This window comes from Phocoena sinus, chromosome 4 (genome assembly GCF_008692025.1).
Source record: "Phocoena sinus isolate mPhoSin1 chromosome 4, mPhoSin1.pri, whole genome shotgun sequence".
In the NCBI taxonomy this organism is placed as follows: domain Eukaryota; kingdom Metazoa; phylum Chordata; class Mammalia; order Artiodactyla; family Phocoenidae; genus Phocoena; species Phocoena sinus.
This window is the reverse complement of record NC_045766.1, coordinates 134,672,706-134,693,222: the sequence shown is the minus strand read 5'-3', so window position 1 is coordinate 134,693,222 and position 20,517 is coordinate 134,672,706. Positions and strand designations below refer to the sequence as shown.

Here is a 20,517-nt window from a genome sequence, read left to right as displayed (position 1 = left end):
ATATACACAGATGGCAGGAAGCTGTTAGAACACAAAATTTAAAATATATATTCTTTGGTTAAAAACGGACACCTACTTGTCATTCAAGTACAAACAGGTAGAGTGGGCTGCTGACAAAAGTAGTGTCTACCCAATCCCAGAAAATAATCACGCCTTTCTGAACAAGTGGAAAAGACAAATCACAGTTTCTTACATTTGATTATTCATGTAATTTAGTCGTAAAGGACAAGAATTAATGTTCTTTACTGTCTTGAATGTGAAGGATGTGCATTCCAGAGGAAGTTTTTCTTTTGAATTATAAACAGCTGACTTTACTAAGGCTTAGAAACCAAGTCACACTCTCAGAAAGATCATTTGACACAAAATTCTAGACACTACACTAGGTAGAGAATAAAAGATTTCTGGAAAGATGAACATACGTTTCTTATTTCCACTTTTTGTCCATTTTATCCTAGGCCTTTGTGTATTTTTTAAAATGCAAAAAGCAAAAAACTCCCCCCCCAAAAAAGACAAAACAAAAAAACACCATTTACCGGAAAAGTTCATTTTATGATGGATGATGGATGGAGTGTTTCTTACTAAAATTTCATATGATAGTCCTTAAATGCAGAGCTTAATGTAAATTAATTTAGTATGGAGGACTAAATTAATTTAGTCCTCATTATAAGAGCCTCTGCAGGAGGCACTAATGAAAGCTAAAACAAACACCAAAAAACACAAACCCTCCTAATGCTTATGCTAATGTGGGCAGCTCTCCAAGGGGCTGCTTCAGCCTCCCTGTGCTGACCTGTAGGCTGAGGCCAGCAGACCCCGAGATACAAGGTCATCCAAATGTACAAGGCAGAACAGAAGCCTCTCTGTCTTTAGCCCTCCAGCACTGGTGACACACACCTCCACAGTTAAAACTGGAAAAATGATTTCCCGCACAAGGAAATCAAAGTTTGGCAGCTTGAATAAGGACATTGTTTTTTCATTAATATATTCCTTTTTCGGATTTCTCAATATTCTGACCCTTCCCTTTTCATTTTGTTCCGTTACTTGTTCCTTCGCTCATGTTTGGCCATTTCAGGTTGGATCCTTGGCAATCAATCCTTTTCCCAGTGATTCCTGCACTAAAAGTCACTTTCTTAAAATGGATCCAAAGTTTGAAGTCACTTTCGAAATGCTTAAGAAACTTCAGAAGCGTGAACTCTAGCTGAACTTCACACTGCAGCAGAAGATACCAAGGAGACGGGAAAGACTGTGGCTTTACTTGCCCTGTGTGCACGCAGGTATCTGCGAGGACCTTCTGGATTCAATGAAAACGGGGAGACGTGAGGACCGCTATGCGGGGCCTCCTCACCACTCAGACCCTCTTCCCCAGACATGTAACACAGGGCACTGGCAATTCCCAAGCCCATATTTTAAGAGCTAACCAAATTGACCATCTATTTAATCTGGTTTCTGGTTTACGTGAAATCTGATTACATTTAATACAGTACTGATAAGTGGTCCATTAATATATTTAAGTACCTTTTCTCAGAATTTCAGATGTCAGTGCCCTCCCACACCCCTCCAAAAAGCCAGCAATCTCTCCTCAAATTTCTAATACCTAAATCATTTCAAAATGGATGTAATAAATGTCACCCGAGGTTAGAATTTAACTCTCTTCTGTTGCCCAACTTTAAGGATGTGTGTGGTTCATCTGTAACCTACGTATTGAGGCCTCAAGTGTAGAGGCCTCTGTACAATGTTTCAAAACAAATCAACATTCATCAACCCAGCTGTTGGAAACTAACACACCATTGTAAAGCAATTATACTCCAATAAAAATGCTAAAAACAAAAAAACAAAAACAAAAAAAACCAGCCTTTGGATGAGAAAGCTCACTGCTTTAAGTGACTATCGATAAATCCAGGAAATGAAGCAAAAAGGAAATAAGAGTAGCAGACATTTACTGACCTTTATTCCAAAAGTTTACATTATTATCTCATAAGCCTTGTAATAATTTCCTACCTCAAGTGGTGATTATTATGCCCATTTTACAGATGAGGGAGTTAAGGCATGACTAAAAGTAAATGGTCACTAGGTGAGAGAGCCAGGATACAAACTCTGGTGCTCCAGTGAGACTGAATGGATAAAACACACTGAATTTGGGGGGACGGGAGGCACACATAATTTGCCTGACATAATACTGACTACATGTGCTGTGTTTAAAAGACCTTCTTGCCTGTTCTCCTAACAGTGGATAAAAAAGTCATTAAGATGACAAAAAATGTATGAAGAGAACTATCTTAATGATTGTTTTGGCGGTAATGGCAAAAACTGGATACAATAAAATAATGGATTTGTTCAGTGATGATGAAGTTTTACAGCTATACCTATAAACCAAAAAAAAATTTTTACTTCTGAAATTCCTCTTGAAAAAGTAACTTTGTTACTATCTGAAATACCATTAAATTTTAACCCTTGCTGTCTCCATTGAAAGAATTGCTTTAATAATTCTATTTTTCATAAGGCAAAGTTTCTAAGGAATATAAGTCTCATAATGGCAAACAAACTGAACGAAAGATTCCACCCTCGTGGAATTTATTCAAGGAACCTATGAAAAACTACTATACAGTTGTATAGACATCTGTTAGCTACAAACACTGCTCATACTTCAACATGGAAAGCCTGTCTAACTTGGGTAGCGCTCATTCTTCACTTAGTACTCTGATAATGGCTGGACCAAATGAAGAAAAGACAGGAGATTTTTACCATTAGAGCCTGAATTATGTAGGTTTTGTTCATTTTTAAACCCATACTATATATTGGCATATATAATCGAAAAGATTATGTCATGAAGAAGAGGAAATAAAGCAATTAATTATTTGTGTAATTAACACTCAAAATACAATTTTTAGGCCTAAATAATCTGCTGTGGTTATTTACATGGAACACAGAAATGAAACTTCTGTTTCATTTGGGGTACAACTGGCACTGACGTTACTGTGACAGTTTTACTGAACTGTATAGTTATGGCTTTAAGCCTTAATACTTACCTGCATAAAGTCAGAAAAATAGCAACTACCACAAATTAGCTTTAGAGATGCTCAGAGAACTTGGTCCTTAGTGACTGTGATGGGCCTCTTTCAAGAGTCAAAGGGCTCATAATCACACATAATTAGAAGATTCAGTTTTTATGATCAATATATCTGATAGTATTTTAAAAGTCTCCATAAAGTACTATGACTTTGTGAAGAGCTAAACCTCATTTTAGCTTAGAGTTTAATATAATGAACGTAAATTAATGTAAACTATTTAAACATGAAATCCCACTTCGTTTCCAACATTCACTGTATTACACGATTCCCTCCACCTTCTAAAGAACATGATCTGAGTCAGGTTCTCACCTTCTCCTGACACGGCTGGCTTGGCTGCTGGGGAAGCTACTCTCTTTAGACTAGCAGGACTTTCTGAAGAACCAGAATCCATGCTGAAAGAGGGGGGAAAGTATTTTAATTTTCACCCTCAAAGAAAACAGTACAAATGACACTGACTTTTCTTTTTAAAGACTGTTTAACATTTAAAGCATTGATAATCTACAGCTGAAATAGATGCACTCAGCTAAGTCAAAACACATCACAAGGGGCCACAGAGGCCTGATTCTAAGCTCACATCCTCGTTTGTCAGCACTTTGCTTTGCTGGATACACAGCTAACATATTGGTCTGTTTCAAAGCATGACTGACAGATGCTCATTCAGTATTTTTGCTCTTCATCTCTTCTTGAAGCTCATAATTTGTTTTGACCATCTACATGGTTAGAACAATTAAACAATAACCTTTATGTTAAGGTTGCATGCTATAAGTTTCCTAATGAAAAAGATAATTCATTCTTCCATAAATTTTCCCAAATGCTTTGGGCCTCTAAGTAGTCCTGTACGTCTGGAACAGTACTGGATACTAAGCATGAAGAGGGGCATAATCTCCAACAAATCCACAAGAATGTTCCAGGTCTCAGAGTAGAATTCCCTCATGCATAAGTCAATGAAAAACAGGATATACAGGTTTCTATGAGCAAGGAAAAAAATGACCATTTATCTGTAAGAGGCTCTCCCCTGTTGCCATGTACCCTAATTTTTGCAGTTAAAAGATCCAGTTTAAAGACAAGACAATCCTGCAACTCCTATCTATGGATCTTAACTAGTGCAAACAATAATTTCATGCCTGACATGGTTTTCATCCAATAGAAGCAGATAAATACAAACATACCTCGTAGATTTCCTTATGGGCCCTGAAATGAGTTTCACGTAGGACTTGGGGAACCACCCCTTCTGGCCTTGAACTTCTCCAAACCACCACATGTCTTGCTGCTCCAGGACTGTGATGACATCATTTTTGTTAAAATTTAAATGGTTGTCTTTTTTGGCTCTCCAAGGATACAGGGCTTGTGCTTGTAGCCCCTCCACCTTTTCGCCCTTGTGTGGAAGAACATAAAGGACCTCTCATCACTCTGTGATTTGTACCCATTCAGGCGGCGTGAACACCGGCTCCTCCCCTGCGACGGGCACACGCAGGCACATGCTCAGCCACAGAGGACCCCGCCTCAGCGCAGCACTGGTGCCACAGGCTCCACTGTTTTCAGTAACTGTTTATTTCCAAAAGTGGAGGTGAAAATCTGCTAGCCTACTCACAAAGCTGTGGTCGGGCCATCTAGAATTCTCTATTTAAACAAGCCAGGAGGTCCGTGTTTATTCCGTTGCACCTGGCTGTGTGCCTTTTCTGTTTGGGTTCTATTTTAAGTCTCAAGTTGCCCAGGGCACTCCCACTCCTGCCAATTTCCAATCGGATTTGGGTGTTTAGTGGGGGATTAATACCAGGGCAGAAACCTTATATAATCTCAAAAGGTAATTAACTGATATCTTAGTTTAGGTGGACACAGGGAAATACACCTTGCATTGGATTAGGCTTGTTTCAGTTCCTTTTTAGAGGAACAGGGGTTTGGCAAGCATAAATCCACTGTAATCCTCATTTACTAGAAATACATCTATATGCAAACCATATACAAAGATGAATAAAATGCCATCTTTGCCTCCCCAAAATAATTTAGGTTAAGACAGTTTATTAACCAGAAAGCACTATAAAAATGGGCAGTATGATATTATTACCAAGGAACTCATAATTAATGAGGAAGAAAGAGATACAAACAACTATGCCTACCACCCGGCAGAATGAAACAGGCTAAGAAGAGGTTCCAACTATTCACTGCCGGAACAGAGAGAAAAGAGGGATTAATGCTGCCTGAGGGCGACACGGGGAGTTTCACAGAGGAGGCAGCATTTGAGCTGAGCCTTGAAGGATGAGAAGGATTTTGGTAGCTAGGGCTTCGGAGGAAGGGCACTCCAGGCGGAGGGCACGGCCGCGCGACGCTGTCCCGCAAGGTCCAGGAGGAGAAGCGCGATCTGGGGGTGCATGTGGCCTAGTCTCATGGAGGGGTGGAGTAGGAGATGAGGCTGGAAAGGTGGGGTGAGGCATTTATTATCTTTTTAAAGACTGTAACATAAAACAGTTACAGTATCTTAAAACAGTACTAAAAAATACAACATCAACTTTCAATTATATACGTAAATGGACAAGAACAAGGGACAATGCCCAATGACAGTTCATTCAGAACCAACTTGGACTTGCCTGTAGAAGATATTTTCATAATGACATTTAACTGTGATTATGTCTGACAAGTGGAGAATTTATGAGAGGTCAAAGAGTTTCGGCTTCCATGTTGGTCTCCGTGGGTTCTCGCCTTCTTAGACCTATGACATCCCTATTTCCTTCCATCTCGACTGTACACTCCACCCAGTCTTCAGAACTGAGGAGGGGTCTCTGGATTCCAAATGGCCCCCGGGACCACAGAGTCTCTGCCCACTGTGTCCCCACCTCGTGCTTGCAGGGAGCCTCACACCGGAGCCGTGGATCTCAGTGCTTCTGTGTTGCCCAATCCTCTCCATCACTTCCGTTTAGTCTCTGCCATTTCACCTGGGCTCCAGTATTTCATAACCTCTCACCCTGAGAAATCTTTGCTGCACCTGCCCTGTCCATCTTTCCACGTGGAGACGCCTGAATAACCAGCATGGAATCAGGCAGAACACGGACTCTGGGTTTGAATCCCAAGTCTGTCACTTACTAATTGTGTGACCTTGGACAACTGTTTAATCTCTCCAGGCCTCAGTTTCCACATCTCTAAAACAGAGACACTTTCTTCAAAAGGTGGTTAAGAAAGTGTAACAGGATCTATCTTTAGAGCAGCTATGAGAGTAATAATCTTAACAGGGGTGGCTTATGTTACTATTATTATTTCTAGTCCCAAACTGTGCAGTATTGCTGGAGAAAGCCAGGATAATGTGTGATGACCAGTTACACATTCAGGTTAAATTCAGCCACGTCAGGCTTCATCCTTCTTTACGCAAGTCCTTTTATGCATGCTCCGAAGGCCCTCGGGCGCCCCTCCTGAAAAAGCTGCCCAGAGCACAACCTAAACTCCTTTCCCTCTTTCTCCAACCTCTCTTCACCCTTCCTCTCCCAGAAGAAAAAGAAGCCTGTCTTCTGTGCTTTTAGTGCTGCTCCCACTTAGATTCACAGATATGTTCTACTTGCCTCTTTGCCCGGACCACCGCCTTTAATAATATGAGCACCACCACCCCCGCTTTCTGGAAACAGCCTTCAACTTCGCCTCATTTTCCTGGCCCTGAGCCCTCCTCCACCAGAGTCACCAGGGCTGAGCATGACACTTGTGCCACCTGCTGAGCTGGGACAGATGCAAAGAAAAGCAACAGCTCCTCTCAGGAGCTGCCCTACTTCCAGGTCAGAGAAGACACACGCTCTGTGCAATTTCCATCTTCGTGCACTCTCTCTCCTTTGAAGAGCTCACTCATTTCCTGAGATCTGATCTATGTCCCAATTCCTGCCAGACAGAATGACCTGGCTGTCCCCCCTCACCTTAAAATTAACACGTCTAAAACCCAACTTCTTCTCGCTAAAAATCAATTTCTCTTTCTGCCTTCCTTGTTCCCCTGTAAAGTCAAATCTTTTTCTCAGTCCCAGACCTTTCCTTTCCTTTTTGCTCCCACAGGCATTGGGGCTCCACCCTCTTCAACTGTTGTCAGTGCCCCCGTGTCCCCGACTCGAATCCTCCTGCACACACCACCCTCCACGTGAATCTGCCCAGAGCCTGTGTTCACTCTGGCTGTTCCCCGAGCAGAAACTGTCCCTGACCCCCAAATGCCTGCCAGATGGGCAATTTCGCTGTTTCGTTTGACTATTTATAGAAATTTCATTCCTTTATTTATTAAATAAGGGAATAAATTCCTTTATTTATTATCCTTTCAGAAATTACTTTCTTAGCAAGGCATTTAAGAGCTTCCCATTAATCTGTAATCGGTCTATCTTTTTGGGTAAATATTCAATGGTCTAGCCAAATGGATTGACCCACGACTTTCCCGAAACACTCTCTGACCTCCTACCTAAAGCCTCTCCTCACATTATTTTCTTTTTATCTTTTTATTTTATACTGGAGTATAGCTGATTAAAAATGCTGTGACACTCTCACAGTATTTTCTGTCTGACATGCCAGCCCTCTCCGTTTCCTAAGAAGCCCTTACCCACTGTTCAAGATGGAGTTCAAATGTCTGAACTCCATCCTCTGAACTGTCACTATTCCCTCTACTGGGAAAACGTGAACTGGATCCCACCCTGTCAGCCGACCCAGATGCATATAATAAGGCTTTACTCCTAAATGACATTGACAACAAGCACTGGCTGAATCTGTCCGCCCCACACAGGCACTTGAGGTCCTCCCTGCTCCCATTGATGCTGTTACCTGGCCTAAAACAGGAGATGGAGAGGAGCCCGTGGCTGTGGCTGGAGTGAAGGCTGATCTCTGTCTCAACTGCCCGGTGCTTGGAACGGTGAGGGAGGGCTGGGCTGCCCATGCATCCCAGTTGTCGGTTTCTGGTTTCTCGTTCGTGCCGGTGGGCCACCTGGAAGGCGAAGCACGCCACCGTGAGTGGCAAGGACTTCCCGATGCACCGGCATTTCTCCCCCCATAAACATACACCCAGGATGTGCCTCTGGCTTGTTTAAGAACAAAGAGGGGGGAAAGAGCACTGGACTTGGGTTTGGGTCTGACCGTCACACACTAGCAATGGGTCTCAGGCAAATTCTAGTCGTTTCTCTGAATCTTGATTTCCTCGTTGATAAAATGGGAACAATATTGTACCACTCTGGTTAGTTGTGAGGGTCACATGAAATACCACACAGAGAAATACTCTGCAACGAGAAAGTGCCAGAGAAACATCCTCTCGTGATCATTATCTTCATTTGTAACGACAATCCTAAATAAGCAAAAAGAAGTTTCGCACCACATATGAAAACATGCCAGCCCAGCGGCTGGTGCATCTCTCTGTCCCATCATCACACAGCAAGCACCAGGCCATGTGCTTGGATACCATCGTAACTACCAGTGGTATCCTTACAGCAACCTGTTGACCTGATATCGGGAATGGTTTTAATTTTGCGATTTTATAATTTTAAATAAACACATCTGTGTCAGTGCAGATTTAAATTCAACTGACTTTTTAAAAATCTTTATAAGACATAAACAAATCTGAAAATTAGAATATTTCCTTTGATAGACGGCACATCCTGATTCAGGGTTTGGAAAATAAGAAGCCTGGAATTATAGCAGGAGAGCTGCAGACCACACATTTATCGAGCAAGAGAGTAACACTGACTGGATCCACAGCAAAACAAAATCCTGGAAAACACAGCACTTGTCTTCTTAAAATTTTAGTGTAAGCTTTAGTTTCAAAAGTCAGAACTTTTTTTTTTTTTTTTTGCGGCACGCGGGCGTCTCCCGTTGCGGAGCACAGGCTCCGGACGTGCAGGCCCAGCGGCCATGGCTCACAGGCCCAGCCGCTCCGCGGCATGTGGGATCTTCCCGGACCGGGGCATGAACCCGTGTCCCCTGCATCGGCAGGCAAACTCTCAACCACTGCGCCACCAGGGAAGCCCAAGTCAGAACTTTTCAATCAAAATCAAGACAGGGAATACAAACTACTATACACAAAAAAGATAGGCAACAAGGATTTACTATATAGCACAGGGAACTATAATGTCATGTAATAACCTATAATGGAAAAGAATGTGAAAAAATATATACAGTAAGTCCCCTACATACGAACAAGTTCTGTTCCAAGAGCGCATTCGAAAGTCCAATCTGTTCATAAGTCCAACAAAGTTAGCCTAGGTACCCAACTAACATAATCGGCTATATAGTACTGTACTGTAATAGGTTTATAATACTTTTCACACAAATAATACATAAAAAACAAACACAAAAATAAATAAAACATTTTTAGTCTTACAATATAATGCCTTGAAAAGTACAGTTCAGTACCAGCTACATTACTGCTGCTTTTACGCTTGCTTCCCGACATCCTGGGGTTGAAATAAAGATACTGTACTACTATATTCTATACAGTACAGTATAGTAAAGTATACAAAAACACAACCATGTGACAATGTACGCCAGACACGTGAACTGACTTATGTGATTGGACATGCGAATGCACGTTCACGTCTTTGAAAGTTCGCAACTTGAAGGTTTGTATGAGGGGACTTACTGATATATAACTGAATCACTTTGCTGTACACCTGAAACTAAAACAATATTATAAATCAACTATACTTCAATTAAGAAAAAAAATCGAGAGGAGAATTTCAACTTGTTTTCAATCATCTAATAAAAGACTACTTTTTAGCAGAGATTAGATAGGGAGGACCTTCTTTAGCACTTTCAACCATTTATGTGAAAATGTAAGTATGAAAAACTTGCTATTCCTTACATCCTTCCCTCTACTTCCTCCTGCCTTTGGTCATTACTCAGCTCTCTTTCCTCTATTTCCTCCACCTGGTCTTTCTCCAACATTAAGCCCTGACTCCTTGCCTTCAATTTGTTTCTTCTGAAAGATGATCAGACTTGAAAACAAATTTTAAACACTTCTTACGTCCCTTTTACTTGAATGCCGGTATAAAATATTTTTAGACTACTGCACACCTAGACCAGTCCTATAACTGGAAGCGTGGACAGCGGCTTCATCTCTGCTTTCAAACCTCTGCTTACACACTATTTTTAATGCCATTTCCTGATGACCAAAGGCATAGCACGAACAGTGGCCAAGAGTACACATCTCTTCGCTCTGGTGTACGTTTGTACAGGACTGATGAAAGAGAAAAGCTTCACAGGAAACAGCTTTCTATCTTATTCAAAACCGCGTGACTAAATTCAATTTCTGTTTCTGTCCAGGAAAAAAAAAGTGCTATTTCCGTGCAGGAAATGACTCTAAATATTTGCTGTCATGGGTGTCAAGCACATTATTAGGAAACTGTAGTTCTCCATTTCTTCCACAAGAATGTAAGATACAGATAAATTATTGAACAAAACAAGGGTCATAGGCTTAACTTTATCCCAGGGCAAATCACTGTTGAGCAATGATATAATTAAATCCAGGTCAGAGAATGCAATCCACAATTTGCCGGAAGACCAGAGAAAGTGGCCATGAAAATTACTCAGAGGTACAACCCAAGACTATAACAACACTTAAAAGATCACTAAGCTGGGATTTCAAAAATCATCAGAAGTAGCATCCTACACATACGTGGAGCTGAAGTCGGCCCAGTTGTTGGGGGTCGTGGAGGGCTCTGCAGAGGTCACCGCGGAAGGAGCAGGGGTCTCACGTACAGCCAGTTTGGGTGCAGGGGTGGAGGCAGCATCAGTCACTGGTTTGACTGGGGCAGGAACCTCGTTTTCTGGGATTTTCTCTGCGTAGTTTGCAGGGAACCATCCTGTCTTTCCTTTTAATTCTCCTCCAAGCCAACCCGGTTCTCCAGTTTGGCTTTCATCCACCTGCAGGAGAGTCATAAAGTTTAATTCAGTGGAACTAAATCAACCCCTAAAGACACCAAACACTCTACCAGAACAAAGCCCCCGCCTCTGACCCGGTCAGACTAACACACGGCACAGACATTTCTTCACTTTATTCTTAGTCTAAGAGTCTGGAAAAATGGTCTCTAAACTTTAACTCTGAGGAAACAGTAGGTGCTATAATTCGAGTTCTTAGTCTTTTGTGCCTGTTTAGCTTCTTCTTTTTCCCCTAATAATAGCAGTTAAGACCAATAAGGAATCCTAATAAAGCCTACAGTTTAAATTTTTAGAGCTACTTTGAATTAGAAAGTGATTGACAGACTTCATCACTCAGGAAGTAAGTAATTATTAGAAATAATTTGACTTAGGTTTATTATTTAAAATTGAAAGCAAAGGGTGCAATCAATATGAATTTAGCACTCTAAAAAAAATCTCTAAGCTAAGCAGTACTTATTCAGCATAGGGACAAGGAGATAAAAAACAGAGCCTTAGATGTTTTCTACAGCAAGTAAAACTGGCTGCTGTGTTTAGCCATTTAAAAGCTCCACAGATACATGACGAGAAAATTAAGGAAATGATTATTTACAGCAACAATTAATTTTACTAAAGTCCTAGAGTTTTCTTTTGTATAAATTTCACTTTAATATTCACAAACATGCACATGAGAATATAGAATTCTGCTGTTAAAAAATTTCAGAGATTTATTACACTCGTGTTTTTAATGCTTGCATTTTATTTTAATTCTGACCAAAAGGATTAGTCAAAATCACCAGAATGATTCTACTTATCTTTAGAAGTTACCCTCACTATTTTATGAGCAACAGGAGATCAATATGAGGACAATTACATTCACTAGTAGGAAATTATTTTCATTACAATAAGTCAAATAAGGTTCTGTCAGAGGCCTTATCCTATTTTGATTGCATAATATACTGCCTAAGGAGCAAAACACTGGACCTTAATGTTGCTTTTTCGAAATCACTGAAATGAGTATGTAGGGTCTTAACAGTGATTTTGGAAACAGTGGCAAAAATACCAGTTTTCTAACCCATTCAAATATTCAGTTAAAAAAAAAAAAACCCAAAGCAAATAACTATGGGACCAAACACCTGTTTGTATTCAGTGTAGAGTAATATGGTATAATGTTTATTAGCTTATTTGAATTAAAAAAACATGCCTGGGGTAGGGGTGGAGAAAGTAGAATACAGGACTTCCTACTTAATTCTGCATGTTATTTATAAAATACTCAGTCCATAGGAGAGCTTCCTTGCTGCTCTACCTTAGGAACCCTATTGTCATGGGTAAAAGCAGTTTTTAAAGCTGAGAATTCTCCAAAAAGGAGTTCCAAAGGTTCTATTTTTGGCTTTACAGTTCTGGTGCTAACACTTGTATCAATGTGAGCACGTGGGCCACTTCTCATTCAGCCGCCCAGCATTGTTTTCTTCTTTCTTTCCTTTTTCTGGGCAGCCCGAATTGTTTCTCCAGATGAGGATTTAAGGTGACATTTTTTTCCCACTTGGATCTTATTTTCTGCTGAACTCAAATGGCTAGATGCCTTTTCTCTCTTGTTTATATTTATTGGTGATATTACGACGCACTTTAACTTTATTGCTGTTTTGCACTGGAAACACAGCTGTTTCTAGGTCAGCCTGAGCCGGGGCCTCCCCAGCTTCTCAGCGGGTTAAACAGCCCGGTTCCTGCCCCTTCCACACGACCCAGGACAAGAGGTAAGGTCTGGCAGCAGTGAGTGAGGCAGACACAATCTCCGCCTCAGGACTGCAAAGTGGGGCTTCCCTGGTGGCGCAGTGGTTAAGGATCCACCTGCCAATGCAGGGGACACGGGTTCGAGCCCTGGTCTGGGAAGATCCCACATGCCGCGGAGCAACTAAGCCCCTGCGCCACAACTACTGAGCCTGTGCTCTAGAGTCCATGAGCCACAACTACTGAGCCCGCGCGCCTACAGCCCGTGCTCTGCAACAAGAGAAGCCACCACAATCAGAAGCCTGCGCACCATAAGGAAGACCCAACACAGCCTAAATTAAATAAATAAATTAAAAAAAAAAAAAGACTGCAAAGTGTCATGATTAAGAGTAGGGCTCTGCAATTAGACTGCCTCAGTTTTAACACCACTTCTACAGTATTAGCTGGTTGACTTTGGGCAAAGTGTAATCTCTTGGTGCCTTGGTTTCTTCACCTGTAAAATGAAGGATAATACCAGTACCTGTTTTATAATAGTTGTTGTAAAGAACGATAAGTATCTATCGATAAGTATCTGCTTGGTATATGAGACGTGCTTAATGACAGATTTTCTAAAGCCATCTCTCCTGTTGTCCAGGTCTGACTCTACTGCAGTTCTCTTTTGCCCTGTTCTAAAAGCCTGGCCTCTATTTGACCCTGTTTACTTTAGGTAACCAGAGATTTCTGGTTCTCTATGGGGAGTTCCCTGCTCTAGAAACCTGTCTAGCACCTTAGGTCCTCGGGGTTGGCCTTCCTATCTTCCTGTAGGGGCTGGAATGCGATCCCTGATCACAACCTATCAAACTCCTACTGGTCTAAGCTAGTTGGACCTCCTTGAATGCCAGCTGCTTTACTTAATTATGTCCTGTGACCCACTGTCATTCCCTTGAGACATGGGTCTTACCTGGTTAACCAGACTTTTGGTTGACATCTGGAATTGGATCTGAAGCCCTGAGGAAATGTTCCACCCTATGGGCAGGTCTAGCTCACACCCTAGTTGATCACACCCAGCCTTGTCCCCTGATATGACAGAAAGCAGGCTTCACCACTGAAAGGTGCTTGTGTGTACTCAGGAACGGGAGAGGGTGCCACATCAGCTCCTTATCCCTGCAAATAAGAGTTTCTGCCATCCCTGAGGGCAATGGTGAAATCAGTATTTCACTTTTAACCAAGGAAATCCATCAGTCAATTTGAACAAACAATAATCTCAATTAGTTTGATCTATTCTTGAGGGCAATGGTAAAATCAGTATTTCACTTTTAACCAAGGAAATCCATCAGTCAACTTGAACAAACAATAATCTCAATTAGTTTGATCTATTCTTATATGAATCCATTAATTTTAATGAGTAATTAAATTTTAATTTTAAGGTTCAGAGGTTATAATAAAAATTCCCTCCTAACATTAAATTAACCACTTAGAAAAAGCATAAGGGGTCTCATATGAAAATGAGAAATATTCCTTCCTGGATCAAAGCTTTACTCAAAATGCCAATCCCCTTGTGGAAAAACGAGACATAAAATTAGGATAGAATAAGCAAAGTCAAGCACACAAACTTCTTTGTAATGTGGCTGGCTATAATGTGGACTTATACACACATAGGGTAGATTCATCTATCGGTGGCTGTAAGTCAGGGGGATTTTGATATTAACAATATTGGTCTTTTTAAAAATAATTAATTGATTTATATTTATTTTTGGCTGCGTTAGGTCTTCGTTGCTGCGCGTGGGCTTTCTCTAGTTGCGGTGAGCGGGGGCTACTCTTCATTGCGGTGCACGGGCTTCTCATTGCGGTGGCTTCTCTTGTTGCGGAGCACGGGCTCTAGGCGCCGCAGGCTTCAGTAGTCGTAGCATGCAGGCTCGGTAGTTGTGGCTCGCGGGTTTAGTTGCTCCGCAGCATGTGGGATCTTCCCGGGTCAGAGCTTGAACCCGTGTCCCCTGCATTGGCAGGTGGATTCTTTACCACTGCACCACCAGGGAAGACCAGCAATATTGGTCTTAATACAATTTCATTTAATCAGCCCCACAGCAACACCTCAAAGCATTTGGGGTCATTCTAGTGAAACATCAAAGTGGGAAGCACAAACCCCAAATGTTGCTTAAATGTCTGGGAATATGTTACAGATCTAGTCTATGAACTGTTAATAATTATGCACTGCATACTGTAGGGCACTGATGCAACAGTCAAATGCACACAGCGTATCAGGTTCAAGTACACGTGGCTGAAACCCAATAATATCATATTTCTTTTCTCAATGTTCATATGCTTCATGACCGCCATCTTCACGGTGACACTGAGATTTTTAAAGCCTCTGACCTTGTCACAAAGAAGGGTAACAGAAATTCCCTCTCCCCTCACAAGCAGGACAAAGGGCATGGACAGCAAACAGGTTTAAACTGTGTACCAACTTAGACCCACCAGTGCAGCTGCCTGGGATGTGCTGCAGAATGTAGGGAGAAGCACGTTTCGTACATTTGCTAGTTTGGAAGTAAAAGGTTTCCCCCAAGCTCCTGGATGAGGATATTAAGACTGTTTTCTAAAGCGCGAATCTAGAGGTTGGCAAAATTTTCCTTAACTTGCGCAGCGACTGAACCGTGCAGCTGTAGCACAAAAGCAGCTGTAAGCAATATGTAAATGCACACGCCTGAATGTGTTCCAGTAAAACTTTATTACAAAACAGGCACGGGCTGGATTTGGTCCACCCCCGGAATCACGTATGTGCTGCTCCCTCAACACAGCAATGGCTCAGATGTTAAGATTACAGAAATCTAAGAAAGGCAGGAAATAAAAGGTACTGACTACACTGAAACAAAACAAAACAAAACAAAAAACCCCAAAACAATTCTCCATCAAGAAAAGAAAAGGAAAAAAGAATGAGTTTAAATTGTTACAAAAGAAACACTAAATTAGAAGATAAACAACTTTCTGAATGAACTGATGGGTTGATGACTGACAGCCCCTAAGGAAGTCTCCTTTTTTGGATATCTCTAAGAAGAGGATATTTCCCAGAATGACTCGGGATTAGTCCTGACAGAAAAGAGATTAGGTTAGATCAGTGGTTCCCTAAACTGACTCCCTGATAGAACCACCTGGACAAGATTTTGAATCCTAAATATGGATGAAAAGTTCCCACAGTCTCTGGGGGTGAGTCCTGGATTGGTTGTGGGTTTTTTTTTGTTTTTTTAAGGTCCCTGAGCAGGATTGATGCACTCAGCCCTGCACCATTTAAAACCAGCTGAGTAGATCATCAGCCTGTATTCTTAAGATAAACTTCAACAAAATGGCAGTGAGCAGAGGTGTTCCAATTTCTTTTTTTTTTCTGGCTGCGTGGCATGTGGGATTTTAGTTCCCTGACCACGGATCGAATCTGCGCCCCCTGCATTGGAAGAGTGGTCTTAACCTCTGGACTGCCAGGGAAGTCCCTAATCTCTTATGCTATTCCAATACATTGTGGATGTCAAATTGGACTTATTCACCCTCCAGGTATTGGGACCTCCAGATCAGAAGACAGGCCATAGATTTTCAAAGTATCTAAGCCTTAGTTGTCCAGGTCAAACTCAATTAAGATGTTTCCATTCAGAAGTCTTCCCTGAGCACCTTAGTTCACTCTGATTTCTTTCCTCTTTTACATTCCTAGCAGTTAGTGAGCATTCATTGGGAACTTTATCACACAATGGCCTTTTCATGTGTTTCTCCCTATTTTTCTAAAGAGATTTTAAACATATGAATGGGAGAATTATCTTATATTTTTTTGTATTATCAACAACATTTAGAACAGGATGATATATAAAATACCACTTTAATATTTGTTAATCATGAAAAAATATTTTTGGAGAAAATTGCGCTGATAATCAAGTTTTTTTAACAACAAAATATTTTTTAAAGCCCCCTCCAAGACTGCCTACATTAAAACAGAAAACGTTGCTAGACTTCTAAAATCTAACAGGTATAGTTAGCTACTTTTCAAAGAAGTTTGAGAAATCTGAGAAGCCGATGATTACTGTGCCCACAAAAGTAAGTGAACTCCTGATTATTCAACCAAGACAGATTGCTAGGAATGTTCTATTGCGTATTTTTCATGATCGTGTTTCTCAACTGCAAACTTCATGAAATAAAAAAATTGCTACGATTACATGTCCATTTCCACTTGTTGGGTACCGATCATTAGCCTCACAAACATAATACAGTAGAATGCCATTTGAGGTGTCTTGCTGCATCTTGTGGTACAAAATGAAGACACCAACGCTGTCCCCTCCGCAAGAGAATACAGTATACCTCACAGCACAGCCCCTTCGTTAACATATGTGGGATGTCTGAGATAAAATAAACACCATTCCAGGCCTGTTAATAGTTGTCGAAGTTGGATTTATCTTTAGTGTTTCATTAAAAATTACAAATGTTAATACATTTGTAAACATGAATATAGAATTACGTAGAATTAAACATGAAAGACACCTCTCTAACTGCCCAGTGGTAACCACTGTGAACAGTTTGATGCCTATACCGCGAGACTGTAAACTATATACGTAAAAACATTCATAGACACACACAGAGCTTTTTATTTAACCAAATGCAATTATGCTATACATATTGTTTCTGCTTTTTTACTAGAGTTTATTTGTATATGTAGATCTGTGTAATTTTTTTAAAATCTTCATTATATTTATTGTTTAGCTGTATCACAATTTATTTAAACTATTCCCTTACTGATGGATACTGGGCTGTTCCTTGTTTGCTTTTACCAACAATGTTGCAGTGAACATCCATGGACACATTTATTTGTGCACTTGCTAAAAACAGCCTAGAGGAGGGAGAGTAACAGAATTCCTAGGTCAAGGGGAATGAGAATTTTAAATTTGAATAGGTATTGCTGCCAAATTGCCCTCCAAATGGCTTAGCCAATTCATACAACCATGCTGATGATGTATATTGTATCCACTTTCCTACACTCTTGACAAAGCTTAATATTATCAAACTCTTAAACTTGCTCACCGGAGAGATGAAATATGCTATCTCATTTTTAACATTTACATTTTCCTGATCACCAAAGAAAGAAGCATCTTTTTGTATTTTTTTTTGCATTACACAGGCCTCTCACTGTTGTGGCCTCTCCTGTTGCGGAGCACAGGCTCCAGATGCACAGGCTCAGCAGCCATGGCTCACGGGCCCAGCCGCTCTGCGGCATGTGGGACCCTCCCGGACCGGGGCACGAACCCGTGTCCCCTGCAGTGGCAGGCGGACTCTCAACCACTGTGCCACCAGGGAAGCCCCTTTTTGTATTTTTTAAAAATCATTTACTTTTCTTCATCTGTATATGTCTCTTTATATCCTCAGCCAACTTTTTAAAGCTGTGGGTTTCTTTCATATTAACTTTTCAGAGTCTTTATGTAATATGGATAGTGACCCTTTGTCTCCTATGTATTTTGCAATCTACTGGATTTAATTTTTTAATATTGTCAAATCTGTCCATTTTTGTCATTGATGGCTTCTAGTTCTAACTCAGAAAGGCATTTCTTAGAAAACTATTCCAATATTCTCCTTAAAAAGAAAGGAAAAAAAAAGGCTTTTAAAAAAGAATTTTAAGTTTAACCTACTTGGAACTTATTTTTGTCCATGATTTGAGACACAGACTTGACCTAATAATTTGCCAATACGGAAACTTCAAGTTAGTCCTTTCATGGAATCTAGCAAACAGAAACCTGGTAACACAAACTTTTACACCTTTTTCTTCATTTTCTATTTTAAGCACAACCTACTACACAAACTCAAAACATCTTTTTACTGCCACGACAACACCCAAAGATATGTGTACTTACACAGAATTAAACTGATTTAAGAGAACAAAACATTTAATAAGATGCAGACTTCCTGACAGTCACAAGGCACTCACCCATTCCCCTTTAACCTCCACCAGGAAAGCAAAGGTTTGAAAGCAAGGCACAATACATGTTTAATGAAATGTTTCATTCTCATGGTATATCTACACTCTATTCTTCTAGTGGGGCTGGTGCTTAACTAGTCAGTTTGAGGAAAAGGACTCAGTACCATTGTAACAAGACTGTGTTTCAAAAAAAATAGCAATATATACTCATTAAAATATAGATCATCTGTAACATTTCCTTATCGTAATATTTGGTAACACTTCCTTATTTCAGGAAGAGAACATTACTTTTCTGCACCTTGTGTTGCAACAAAATCCAGTTTCAAATATGTTAGGCTTTTTTTTTTTTTTTAAAGCAGTATAAAAATCAACTTTGTAATGAGGTCTTCTCTGCTATGGCATTGTACCTTCATAATGTTTAGATTCCTGCTATTGCATGGTATTTAGATAATTTCCAATGAATCTGCTTTAAAAGGCACAAGATATTTCAAAGACTAGGCAGGAGGAATAAAGCAGCCTCAGGCCATTAGGAAAAAGAAGATGGGGAAGAAGCTGCGAAACACTCGGCCCGGGTCACCATTCACGTGCAGTGTGGTGCGTCCACACTTGAGAGAAACCAGCAGTTCTTTCTGTAAAGAATGAGTGAGGCTGGCGCCCAAGCATTCAAAACTCTGTGCTGGATGAAGGCAGAGAGATTACTGGAAGAGGGTTTCGTTATTGTTAGCGAGATGTTGACTTTGAAAAATTCTGGAGCATTGGGCACGACTCCCTTATTTCCAGCCCATAAGAACTAGAGAAAAACCTATCAGAAAATAAGGGGAGAAGGGATTGAGTTCTTTGAGGACCAAACACACTGTTCTTTCTATATATTTTGGCCCATGAAAGATCACATACTCTAAATACAGATACGATGCATAAATGGAAGATGAATGCATGAGTAATTACAGTGACTGTATGTCACCCTTTTATACTTCAAAGACATGGGTCCTACTATGGGAAGTGTGTTTGTCTCAAATCTTAACTTTCATAGTTCTTAAAAAAAATTCTGAACCATTTCCATAATAAAAAGAAAAAAAAAAGCCAACAGTAATGCAAAGCTTAACCACTTCTAAGACTTACGTTAATAACTGGATTGAGGAACTACTATTTTCTTTTAGGAAATAATTTAGGTCAACCACATTGCTTTATTCTTTCTTAAACTGGTTACTATAGTTTTAGTTACAATCATAAGATTGTTATTATTATAATTAACAAGCTGTAAAAGTTCTAAACTCTTTCATCTGTTCATTTACAGAGTAGGAAAGCAGGTTAACTGTATCTAATTCATTACTCTTCACACAATTCAAAGTTTACACAAAGGGAAGAAAAGATGCTTTGACCCAAAGATACAAAAATTATCAGTGGCAACTATGAAAATGATGATCAAGCATTTTGCATTTAAAACTATTTCTGAAAGACTACTTTTAATATCTAAGTAGTAATCTAAACTCTAAAATTACCAGAGCTTTACACATTTAAAATTATGCAAGGCTATGTTAAGAACCCATTTTCTTTAACAATCCTATTTTAAAGTGATGCTGGGATACGTTTTTAAGTGCCAACTTTCATTCTAATAGAAAAGGAAGAAGAGTGAGGCTATACTTCAAAAACTCAAATGCTGGATTACTGGATTTCACACTCACTAACCATTTTACAATTGTCAAATAAAGTACAAAAAGAGGACAGATGCTAACCATCAACAGAAAGCACGCTTTCGCTGGAGTCTTTCTTACCATGACTATATCTCCTGGCTGGATCGTGATTTCATCGTGACTTCTGGACTCAAAGGGATAGAGTGCTCGGTAATACACCACCTTTACATTCTCCTGTGCAGAAATGCTAAGTGGACCTTTTTCTGTTTACGAGGAAAGAAGGAGAAGGGAACAAAAATAAAACGTTACACGGAACACAAATGCATGA

General features: G+C 40.3%; 1 protein-coding gene across 2 annotated transcripts in view; it reads right to left on the bottom strand.

Annotated features, from left to right (window-relative positions):
* The window catches only part of ITSN1 (intersectin 1), a 231,801-nt gene that overhangs the window by 62,870 nt on the left and 148,414 nt on the right, over positions 1 to 20,517 (bottom strand). For both annotated transcript variants that reach the window (XM_032630426.1, XM_032630425.1), the window contains exons 19-23: positions 20,331 to 20,452; positions 10,675 to 10,922; positions 7,836 to 7,995; positions 4,235 to 4,440; positions 3,375 to 3,457 (exon numbers count right to left, since the gene is read on the bottom strand). In XM_032630426.1, the coding sequence (XP_032486317.1) occupies positions 3,375 to 3,457; positions 4,235 to 4,440; positions 7,836 to 7,995; positions 10,675 to 10,922; positions 20,331 to 20,452 (819 nt within the window). The remainder of the gene's footprint in view (positions 1 to 3,374; positions 3,458 to 4,234; positions 4,441 to 7,835; positions 7,996 to 10,674; positions 10,923 to 20,330; positions 20,453 to 20,517) is intronic.